General features: G+C 37.7%; 1 protein-coding gene across 1 annotated transcript in view; it reads right to left on the bottom strand.

Annotated features, from left to right (window-relative positions):
* ano2 (anoctamin 2, calcium activated chloride channel) overlaps positions 1–12,536 on the bottom strand; it is a 155,589-nt gene that overhangs the window by 56,732 nt on the left and 86,321 nt on the right. Inside the window, exons 16-20 of the mRNA XM_018092811.2 lie at positions 6,307–6,381; positions 5,672–5,873; positions 3,023–3,134; positions 2,150–2,207; positions 1,206–1,306 (exon numbers count right to left, since the gene is read on the bottom strand). Of these exons, the coding sequence (XP_017948300.2) occupies positions 1,206–1,306; positions 2,150–2,207; positions 3,023–3,134; positions 5,672–5,873; positions 6,307–6,381 (548 nt within the window). The remainder of the gene's footprint in view (positions 1–1,205; positions 1,307–2,149; positions 2,208–3,022; positions 3,135–5,671; positions 5,874–6,306; positions 6,382–12,536) is intronic.

Here is a 12,536-nt window from a genome sequence, read left to right as displayed (position 1 = left end):
AGTTAGATAAAAGCAAGCACGAGGATTCTTGCTAAAAAGTACTCTTGCATCTATAACTGAGTGTGAGCTACCTGCATTGAAACCTTTGGAATTCAGTAGGAAAATTTTCTGGAATATGTACATCTTTAGCCATTTACTGTATATAACATACAATAAGTACATACTGAATAAATCTATTGTCCCATATCCGAAATTCTACTATATACTATGCCAGCATTTCACTATAAATCTAACTGAACAGAATAAAACCACAAAACCAGAGATAATCTTTTTTTTTGTCCGTGTCACATATTTTATGTCCAAATATAGGTTTTACAATTTCTCTTTGTTTATGATGAGCAATTTGGCTTTTTTGGTAGCAAGTGCATCACATTATCTTATTGTTACTCTTCTAACCGCAAGGGAATGTATTGCTCAGGAGCCCATTTCGGAGGCTGACATCATACAAGACAGAATGATCATTGTGTAATGATGTCAGCTCCTAACAGGACAGTCTGAGATTTCATCTCTGTATTTGATGTCTAGTAACCAAATAATTGCTGGTAAACAAACCAAGTACGTAGGAGAAGTTTCTGGGTTAGGTACACTTGGCTAAATTCCATTTATTGTCTGGTCTGATTCTCATCATTTATTCAGTGGCCAATGGCTTTGTTTAAGGAAAAGAACAGTGCATTGCAAGTTATAGCAACAAATAGCAAAATGGAACAACCACATGTAGAGTTGAACTGTGTAAGCCAACACTCATTTTATTGGTAAAGTTATACTGTGATAGCTCAACTCTTACAACTATCTTTTATATGGACTATCCTTGTAAAAGATGTGTTCATTCATTCATGCAATAGAATCATCCAATGACAATCCCAGCTGATCACTGTCAGTCTGGCTCTATGTTCATTGTTCTATCTTTCCTCCCCATGTTTGATTCCAGTGTAAAGAAATGAAGCTAAAATGTCACAAAAATATCAATATGTCAGTTAACAACTATGGCTCTATCAGCTATTCTCATTGGAGAATTATTTTGAATCTTTAATTGAGATCTGATCGAATAATTTAGAGAACTAGGGGGCACAGTGGGACAATTTTAAAGAAAGTTTAGATCCCTATTGACTGCTTAATGAAAGCCCAATAATGGTCTTTCTTCATTTAGTTTGTGGTTTAATTATGCATTGTATTTCTAAAAGGAAATTAAGGAATATATTACTTACGGTATTGCAATCTCAAATAAGTTGTTCTGTATAAGTTGCTTCCCCAGCATAATAATACTAAGCTGAATGCATAGTTCTATTAGACAGCCTCCCGGTGCACACTGCAATTTAAATCAAATAATGAAACAGAAGGTTAATGGTCCATCAAAAACTGTCATTTTAGCCTTTACAAGAGACACAGTACTGTCCATTTGCTTACTGAGATCCTGTGAACAAAGTGCAATTTTAAGCACAATTGGCGTGTATTTTTCCTAGAATGCGCTCCCACAGTTTTGGCACAATTGCAGGTACAAACAGGCATTTCTCTTGACGCAACTGTGCCGCACCTACTGCAGTTGATCCGATTTGATAAAATGGACACAACTGCACATTAGTTTGTCCCAGATTGCTGCAATGGTGTTGAATATTTTTTAAGTCTGTCCGGTGTTCCTTGTGCGAGTGATGTTTGCATCCTATTCTTTCAACATAGATGTTCTGCACCTATTGATGCTGGGTGCTTAGCTCCAGAGGTAGCTCCCTTTGGGAACAGCAGCACACAATTTAAAACAGAAGGATGGAAGAACTGAACTGCACCAAGAACAATTATAGCGAGGCAGGGGAGTGCATTTTGATGCAAGTACCTTTAATATAAGTGGTTTTAGGTTCAACTCAATGCAGAGAAAAGCGCAAGTTGCCCACTTGAGGACGTAAATGAGCCTTAGTGCCTTTATAAAGCTAGAAACCTAAATGCACCCTTGCTTCAAAAAATATAATAATACTAATAATTGTACTATATTATAAAAATATTTGGTAACTGTATGGGTTAAAGTTCATACATATCATACTCCATATATCAAGCCAGGCACTGTGGGAATGCTTTTTTTTCTTTACCTAAAGTTATATATTGTATAAAAAAAATAACAATAGCAAATGAAATACAAATAATAAATATTTCCTAAACGTACCTCTTCCATTCTGTAACCATGGAAAATATATGCATAGCTTCCAGGCCGCCCGGTAAATCTAAATAAGAAGTAAACAAAATAAGGGGAAACTTACACAATTATGTTGTCCTTTTTATTAAGCTTTATCACTAAATCAGCCCTCCTTCAAGGTCCAACCTTTGGCCAGGGACCCCTTTAGCTCAGGAGATCAGTAGAGAAAATGTAGGTGTATCAGTTATTATTCTTGATATTCTTAGAAAAATGACTGATACACCAATATTTTCTGTACTCATTTCATGATCTAAAGGGGGCCCTGGCCAAAGGTCGGACATGCAAATAAATATGCACCACAAATCTCACCCTAACTGAACTTTATGCTGGGCTTTCATGTGTTGCTAGGAAAGCAAATGGCCAGTCTACTCAGTTAAGCCTTACCCACACACTCTGGCCTTTCCAATATTTTCAGCCTGGTGTTCAGTGTTATAGGGGATCAGAACCCCCAAACATTCTACCCAGTTTTCACCCTAACTAGTCCCCCCTTACCCCCGTACCCCCGTTCTATTGATCTATGCCCTCTGAGGAAAGGTGATCTCACACTTTGGGAACCATTGCCTTAGTCCATCAAGTTCTGTGTTATACAGGTCTGAGTCTTATTGATAGGAATCAGTAAATGAGACACATGAGACTTTTTGGAAGCTTTTGAAATGCAGTAAATGCAAAATGGCTGCTTTGCAATAGGAATTGCCATTTTCCTATCACCATTAATTGTTAAAAACTCGTGGCACAGAGGTGATGAAGCACCATTAACAGGACATAATATAAAAAAAGTATCTCTGCACATATACATTTAACTTGTCCTTAATAATTTTAGCAAGAAGAAACATTGTCACATACCGTCCTTTAAAAAAGGCAACGTAAAAAATTGAAGCATATGAGTTCACAAACTTCAAAAGGAAAGCCTTTAAAATCAGTCTTTCTTCAAAAGTCTTTTCTGTTTTTGGGACCTCTGTTGAAAAACAAATGATAAAACATTTTCATGACTGGAAATGCTACACAACTGTATTGCTCATCAGATTTATTCTTACAGCACTGGATGGATGTATTTAAGTACATGGCTTAGATTTGAACCCCTTTCCCACGATTCTCTTGTACAAAGTGGAAGCTATTACTGACGCCCACGGGTACCCAGCTGTCTGCATCTCCTTAAGAGCCTTGGGTGATACAAGATGGTGTTGTACAACAGATGAATGGAATTATACACAGTGGCCTGGGATGTCCTCAGTAACCACTACAATTAATACTATTAAAATGACATATTAAGTTTTAATACATAAAGAAAGAGCTCATTTATAAATATTAGGGCTTCTGTATCGAAATTGTGCACTACACAGTTCGCCCCATTCTCCAGGTTCTCCAGTTGTACCCCATGGCACAACTTTTCTAGAATGGACATTGCACTTTATGTTGTATGTTTTTAATCTGGCACAAGGCACAAGGCACAGAACAAACAGTTTCCATTTACCAATATTACGGGCTTAAGTACACTATTCGTGGGCCCTAAGGGGTACTATATGCTTTACTTAGTGCTCTAGTACGTTTGCCTGTGGCTAAAAAATCCTGGAGAATGTCAATAGGTAGTGATGAGTGAATATTTTTGCCAGGCATGGATTTTCAGCCAAATTCCACATTTCGCCATTGGCAAATTGGTTTGTGAAACTTCAGCAAAATTTTGCAGCGAAACATTTGCAGTCACATCAAAAAAAGTCACGGTCGTGTCAAAAAAGATACACAAGTTGTGCGGTACCCGCATTTCATGTATTTTTCGTTGTTTTGAGAACTTCCACAGTTTTCCAAATTTTTCGGCAAAGCAAAATGGGACAGATTCGCTCATTACTACCAATAGGTGTTGTCTGGCACCAGTCAATGCTCAATAAATAGCCCCATGTAAGGTCTAAATACTTAGATATGTGATGATCTCTGTAGAATCAGGTTCAAGCTGTTTGCCTCTGTTAAGATGTGCAATACAGCATTTCTCATGCATACTGACTATATAAATGCAAACTGAGAGAGATCTATGCACCAAATAAGCTAGACCCTCAAAATTGCTTAAAGAGGCAATAAAATGAAACATAAACCCTGCCTCATAAGACAGAGTTTCCTTAAGAAGCTAAATCTCAGTGTTTTGTGCTTTAATAAGGGTAATGTTGCATGAAAGTGTTAGACATATTCTCAATCCCAAACTGTGTTTCCATGTATTTAAACAGAATTGAGTTTTAACTAAAATCTTCCATATGGAGGTATAGCAATGCCCTCAGGGTTTTGGGGTGTAATGGTTTGGTGGATGATGGTTTTGATTTAAATCTGCATCCTTAAGAAAGGGGGGGGGGGGATTTCATTGCTGCTGCTCTGCACTGCTCAACAGCAGTATTGTTGGACTACAAACAAAAAAACAATGCTCAACTAAATTTAACCTAAATCTTGCTGGACTACAAAGCCCAGAAATTCTAAAAACTGTAATCCAGCAAAATCAAGTTCTTAAAGCAATATTGCTCAATAAAAAAAAATTCCTCAGCTCTCTGGACCCCATGGCTGCATTTAAATGCAAAATAATCCTTCAATTAGAAGGAGGACTGGGGCTCTACCTTCCTATGTTCATCTTACATGTGTGGGATGCATTACTTGTAACCAAGCAAAGGAAGGCAATGTTGCCTTCTCTTTGGGACACTGCCTTCCCTTGTCTGGAAACTCTTGAAAACATTGTCTGAACATAATAAATCAGGCAAATGTATGTGTTACAATGTTCTACATACAAATAGTCTTGGTAATATTTAAGATCTGCCCTTAATTGTTGGCATTAATGTCTATGTGCTTTTTATGAGCTACTAAGTTATTCCATGGGTTTTGATTCATGGAATAAGCCTCTGTCAGTTTTATCCAAGATCATCAATAGATGTGATAGAATATCTAATTTTAACAGATTAAGAATAACCTAAAGAATTACTAACTGCATCTCTTGGTTTATCATGTGAAAAGAATCCAAATCTAAGGGAAAATGACTCTGTGACCCAATCATCTCCTTTTAGCTCCTCAAAAAAAACTAAAACTAAACCCACACTACATTTAGGTCCAGTATAAGGATGCCATAGATTGTGGGAATTCTAAATAGACATCAAAAGGAATTACAGAAATGGCATCACAGAAACCACAAAAATGTATAGGGCTAGAATCTATTTACTAATTCTACTAATTCAATGCCCGATTTTTCTATGGACTTCATGGGTGTATTCATGATATTATAACAATGAGCTATAATAATGAGCTATATTTGTCTTAGCTAATAGAATGTGGCCCATAGTTTGGTAATATTTGACCCTACATGCCCCTTTGGTTCCACTCCTTTGTAGAACATAAGTAAAGTTCAGTTTTGTTACAGTAAGCTTTGTCCATTATGTTTAAACACTTTCCCAAACCTCAGAATTTAATCTTTATAACATTATCAGTAAATGCAAAGGAAAATCATTTATGCCATTAAAATGTACTCACCAATTTCTGTAAGCCATTTAGCAACTGATCCATAAATCTCATCTAGTATGAGGATGACGACCAGATTAATTATAACAGCAGTGGCCGTTACAGTCACACGAACATTCGACCTTGTTACTTCGCTTGTACTTACTGCCAGGGCAGCGGCAGTCGTGATTCGATAGATGATCACTCCAAACACTGCTGAAAATGTTAATGCTATCTGTGGAAAATAATAATGAAAAGAAAGGATATATAATACAAAGAAATGGTTGTCAACTTATGCCAATACCAAGGTTATAGCTATAGTCCAAGAATATCCAAGACAGCATTTTGACCCCAAATCTCACCATAAAAGGCCTTTGAGCCGATCATTCAGCTGTATCCAGAAGAAAATAGAGTCTTACACAATTTTACCTTAACTGGCCTTTATATATAACTTAATGTACCCCTAATTGTGAATTATAAGGATATCAGCTGTTTCCAAGAAGTTTAAAGAACTTTAATGACCATATAAAGTCACAAAGCCCCAGGCCAAGACATTTTATACAGGTCATTGAACTGGAAGTTGTTTATGCTATATTGCCAGAGATGGAAATATAAAATTCATAGTGGAGAAAAACAACTAATGAAGAGCAGTCTTATGTAAAACTTACCATAAATAAAATGGCAGAAAAGTTTACTAAATATGCTGGAATTCGGTCTCTCCAGGTTAATTTTTCCTTTTTATTCTGAAAGAAAAAAAGATGATAATTATTTCTAGGGACACAAAGTCATCTCTTCAAATTATTTTTTAATTCATGACTTTTTCCATGCTCTTTTAATAAATTATAGCTTGTTATGATGTAATTTATGGAACCATGTAGACATTTCTTATCTGGGGCCCTCCGTACTTCTTGTAATGCATCATTCAGGACCCCTTTGCTCTCTATATGCAATCATCCCCAGTGGCATCTAGAGATGTAGCGAACTGTTCGCCGGCGAACTAATTCGCGCGAACATCGGGTGTTCGCGAGTTTGCAAACTTTTCGCATATGTTCACAATTTGGGTTCGCGTGGCGTTTTTTCTCAGCCTAAAAACGCCGCACAAGCCACACGTGGCGTTTTTCAGCAAATCCCGTTTCCATGGTGCTAATAGTGCGAAATAGCAAAAAACGCAGCGTATTTCCGCTGCCTTTGCGGTTTTACGCAACACTGTGTCAACAAGTATTTTTCAGAGAAATTTTTGCCCTTGATCCCCCTCCTGCATGCCACTGTCCAGGTCGTGGCACCCTTTAAACAACTTTAAAATCAGTTTTCTGGCCAGAAATGGCTTTTCTAAGTTTTAAAGTTTGCCTTCCCATTGAAGTCTATGGGGTTCTCAAAGTTTGCGAATATTCACACTTTTTGGCGTAAGTTCGCGTTCGCAGACTTTTCTTTTGAGGTACGCTACATCCCTAGTGGCATCTACCATCTCTATGGCTAAGCATATGGTTATAGAATTCCAAAGTCTGAAGGAGTTTTCATTGTTCTGACATAGTTATGTGAGTGAACAAAAAGACCAACTCTAATTTTCAGATAATTTGCAGATATCCATTAACTTATTACGATATTGCTGTTCCATGTCACCAATGTGTCCCTTTATGTTGAGATGTTGAAAATCTTTCTAATTCTATAAAGTTACTATGTTATCATAAACTTCATCATCATCATACTTTTCCTAGTCATCGCCATCAAATATACTCCTAAGCCTCATCATTATCATCATCATCATCATCAAACAAGATGTGACTGTATAGGAATGTTTCTAAAATGGGCTTAATTTCAATATTAACTCATAGCTGGATTAGTAGAGAGTAATACTTTCATTTTAACCACTAATATCAGCTCTCTCAAAATTGCTTGGAATTCCACAATATAATCAAAGCATGGCATGTCAACCTATGATTTTCATACGGTAAATATACAGGCAAAGAAGGCTTAATTGGAACATCCACTGCACACAGCTTCATCCTTTTTCCTTTTAAGAGTCAAAGGGAAAGGGCTGCAAGGATTACTGTCTACTCTGCTCCCCCTACAGAAATAGGTGTAGTAACACAAGATAGTTACCTAATGTATTGGGGACAGGGACCAGGTCTGCCACCTTCAGAGTCCAGAAAACCTGTGCGGGAGCCAGGGCAGTGACATAATGGGGTGGACGATGTCAGGGGCATGGTCGATTATGTCAGGGGCGGGGTTATGACATGAATATCAGTGATTGCCCAACTGCCACGTCAATCCAATAGAGCCCTGCCTGGTTTCCCTAATTTCAATAACCAGGCAGGGAGTTTTAACCTGTACAGCGCTCCCAAAGACCAGGCTGTAAAAACCGGGCAGGTGGCAACCCTAACAGGGACACAGGTGTTGGAATGGTTACTGCCTGCTTTATCTTAACTTCCCTTACAAAATGGTGATTGGTAGCACCTAATACTGTAGGTGCTGACACGTATGGATAGAGGTTAGGGAAAAGTGTTGGAAGGGCCCTGCTTTCATTCTCTATTTCTGTTAGAAAGGCTAGCTGAACTGGTTGAAATGAGCATCATGTTGCGTAACCTTCAATGGGGATCAAAGTCTTGGACAATGGAGGCAATTTAAGGCTGACAAAAAAACAAAAAGATTTAATAATAAAAATAAAGACCAAGGCATATCAACTATGGTCTGGGCAGGCAGCAGGCCAGTAAAGTGTGAGTACAGGTAATGGTCTGGGCAGGCAGCAAGTAAACAAATGTGTGAGACAGGCAGAAGGTTAGGGCGCCTGGCAGACAACCAAGAATCCAAATGACAGGGAAAGAGTCAAAACCCAGTGAGTCAGAATATGATGGGAAAAGGACAGGGCAGGAAAAGATATTTAGAAACTCGGTAGGCTTGGTCAGGGCATAGGCAGTAGGCTTGGTCATAGGAGGAGGCAAGCTTTAATAGTAATGATGAGAGAATCTGTTCCGTTTTGCTTCGCTATTATTTTGTCGCGCGGCTATTCTTTTGACACCCGCGACTATTCTTTTTTGACGCCAGCGACAATTTTTGGACGTGCGGCGAATTTTTCCTGGCGAAACATTTCGCCCATCACTATTTAATAGCCTTAAGTTGCCTGCTGAAGGATCCCAGTGAGATATATATACTGTGTATATATATATATATATATATATATATATACATACACAGTCCCAGCAGAGGTAGCACACCACACACAAAGGAATAAATGCCCGGGTGCTAATGCAAAAAATACAGGTACAATAAAGGCCAGCACTCACAGGGCTTCAAAATAACATCATCACAAAAAATAAAGGTTTTGCAAGAAGTATTTCAGCATGGTTTTTTATTTGCCCGACGTTTCAGTTCCAAACAGAAGAAAACTGAAAAGTCGGGAAATAAAAAACCATGCTGAAATACTTCTTGTAAATCCTTTATTTTTTCTGATGATGTTATTTTGAAGCCCTGTGAGTGCTGCTGGCCTTTATTGCACCTGTATATACATAATCTAGTATTTTTTTTACTAGAGAGTTAAGACCCACATACACAATATTATTATTTCTATGAGTGCTCAGTGTTTAATAACATTTTACAGACTCAAAACACATAGGGGCAGATTTATCAAAACACGAGTTCGAATCCCGAATGGGAAAAATTCAGATTGGAAACGAAAATTTCCGAAGATCGCAAATATCACAAAAATGCTTACGAAAAAATCGTATTAGTCACGATAATATCGTATTGGTGATCCGAAAGTCACGGAATTTTCATATCAAATGATTGTAAACAGCGGCAGAGCCTTTCCGAATTTTTCGCGTTCGTGTCTTGATAAATCTCCCCCATAAGGTAAATGAATAATAAGAAAACCACACAACAAAAAGAGACAATTCCACACAGTTAGCAAAGCTAGATGAAAGCAGACAGATTAACACAATTTTCTGGGACTACGGACCTTCTTGGGATAACGGACCTTCTTGAAGTATTTTCTTTTAGGGCATAGCAAGACCATTCCATTTAAAAGCTTGTAAATAGATAAGTTCATTAGGTTTTGAGGAAGAAGCCTGTAAGGTATCTAGGTGTTTTTATATATTTGTGTGCATGGATTTAGGGGTATATACTACCTTTGTATAACTCATGAAATAAAGCTGAGCAAACCCATAATGGTAATATTTAACCTGGCCACAGTTATTGGCCAGTATTGGGTAAGACTTAAACCAATACAGGTATGGGGCGCCTGTTATCCAGAATTCTCGGGACCTGGGTTTTTCCAGATAAGGGATCTTTCTGTAATTTGGATCTCCATAACTTAAATCTGGTAAAAACCATTTAAATATTGAATAAACCCAATAGGAGTGTTTTGCCTCCAATAAGGATTAATTATATCTTAGTTGGGACCAAGTATAAGGTACTGTTTTATTATTACAAAGAAAAAGGAAAATCATTTTTTAAAATTAGAATTTTTTGCTTATAATGGTGTCTATGGAAGATGGCCTATCTGTAATTTGGAACTTTCTGGATAACGGAACCCATACCTGTATATGGAACCTCAATTAAATCATTGACATGCATTAATATACTTCCATCAGCTATTGGCTATTTTCTTCTTATTATCCATCTAAATGGAGTGCTATAAGGGACTTTAAGAGACTTCAGAGCCAAGAAGTTGAAAAAGATGATGATGATGAGCCAAATTCCTCCAGTGTACTAAGACTAAGTTCATGGATAAAAATGTACGATGTTAGTAGATCAAAAGATTCTGAATGTTCTCCCGTAAAACATCTTGCTATTGTTTTGATGAATTTCCTACCTAAACTTGTTGAAATGTTTGATTCTTTGTTGTTTCATTATTGAATCTTTCATCATAATTGTTTTGACTTTGTTTCAGGAGCGAAACCTTTCATGCCAGGAAAGGCCTTTGTAATTCTTGTTCTACTCAAGTAGAATATGGGGTACAATTTAGGCAACAGCTACTTTTAAGCCTCTCCTGTTATAAAAACTTAATAATGCCCAGCGCTACATGATGACATGGGATAACAATAATTTTCAAACATGATCCCTTCTAGAGGGTAAATACTATTATTTGCTGCTTAGAAATCTAATTTTCATCTTATTACGCTAGCGTTCAATTACTCAGGCCAGATTATATTAAAATGTTAATGCCTTACTATGATTTTTAGGGAGTCTTTGAGCAGGATGGGGCCATACAAATCACTTGCAGGCCACATCTGACATGCAAGCATCCAGTTTAATATCCCTGTTAATGGAGGGACAGGAGTGCCTGGACCGTGGGACATCAGTCACAACTCCAAGGCCCTTCAATACACCTGGGTTGCCCCAGGAACTGAAGTTTCTGCTGTGTTTATTGTAATGCTGGTCTAAATATAAGCTTGTAAGATAAGGGCACCATAATGAAAGTTGCAATATTTCCACTAGGTCTAGTAGCCCATAGGAAATCAGATGTTTGCTTTCAAAAGTGAACAGTAAAGGCAAGCTGCTGATTGGTTGCTATGGGTTACTACTCCCAGTGCAAACTGTCTGTCTTTTATTATAATTCCCCCATGAATGTCAGGACTGTAATAAATAAATAATTCTTGAATGTCCTCCAGATCCAGCCACCACAGCATTGCCTCTCAGAAATAAGGCCTGTAGTTCCAGATAGTTACATTCTTGTATAAATAAATGTAATCGTTTATTAAATTTGCTGTCATTGGCTTAATGTATCTTAATGTATCTTTTTCACCTAGCTGAAATGTATGTATGACATAATCTGGGCTGTAAAAATCCGTTAAATGACAAGGGTTTCTTATTTTCATTAATGTAAAGTGAACTCTGTTGCTGTCAAGGCAATAAATAGCATTTAGATTAAACACACTTGTGAATGTGCATTTTATACCCCTCCAACCTATTAGTGCAGAAGCCAGAGTTCTGAAACAGGTCATAACATTCTCTAAGTGAGTGGATCTGGCAAATAAAATGTCAACTAAAGGGTGATATGGATTTTTAGCAATGTGGGGTATGGCGCCCCCTGATGGATTATAGATAGAAAATATACACCTATAAAACACTAATGGGAAGACATTAAGTAGCTAACAGGCTGCAGGTAAATGTGGCCTTTGGGAAGCACACTGTTAAGATGTCACAGCAGCATTAAAATGCTAAAGGAATAAATCTTTCATTTATTCTTTTACTGATTTTTATTATGGTCACTATGGGTCTCTCTAAAGTAAAATGCACCTAAGGTTATAAAGAATAATTTGTAGAAAAAACATAAATTCATCTTCAACATATTCATGTATACTAAAAGCATATATTTCATAGCAGTGTTGCTTAGCCATGGATTACCAGAATTTTGCTGAGCAGCCTTCTCCAATATATTACAAGAGCTGCTGGGAACTTTATTCCGGCAACATTAAGGTTGGATTTTTAAAGCAACAATGCTGAAGATCTTTCACTGAGTATCTTCATTGTGCTGCATTTGGGTAATAGCATGGATGCTGGGTGGGCAAATGGTGCCTATTTCTCCTTCTCTCCTGCTGACTGCCACTTTAATGCTGCCTATTCAATTCCATCTGCTCAGACTTTAACATCAATGCCTTCCCTATCCAGGCAGCTTTATATAATGTGAGGAGTGACGTTGCAGTCTAATTTTGCGAGATTGTGGCAATCACCCCATCAGGGACAGACGGTGCTGGGAGGGTCTAAAGTCAGTCCTACAGTATGTGGGCACCACTTCTAAAACTGCTTTAGTGCAAGCTAGGGATCTCTGGTGTTTGGGAATCCTGTAATTACCACTTGGTGTGAATTTTAGGGCTCAGCAACAGGGTAGAAGTGCTCCATTAATGGGCTGGGGCCGAATTTGTGGAAAGAACACAAAGGCCTAGGGCAGCAGTACTTTAGG

This window comes from Xenopus tropicalis, chromosome 3 (assembly GCF_000004195.4).
Source record: "Xenopus tropicalis strain Nigerian chromosome 3, UCB_Xtro_10.0, whole genome shotgun sequence".
In the NCBI taxonomy this organism is placed as follows: domain Eukaryota; kingdom Metazoa; phylum Chordata; class Amphibia; order Anura; family Pipidae; genus Xenopus; species Xenopus tropicalis.
This window is presented reverse-complemented; position numbering and strand designations above follow the sequence as displayed.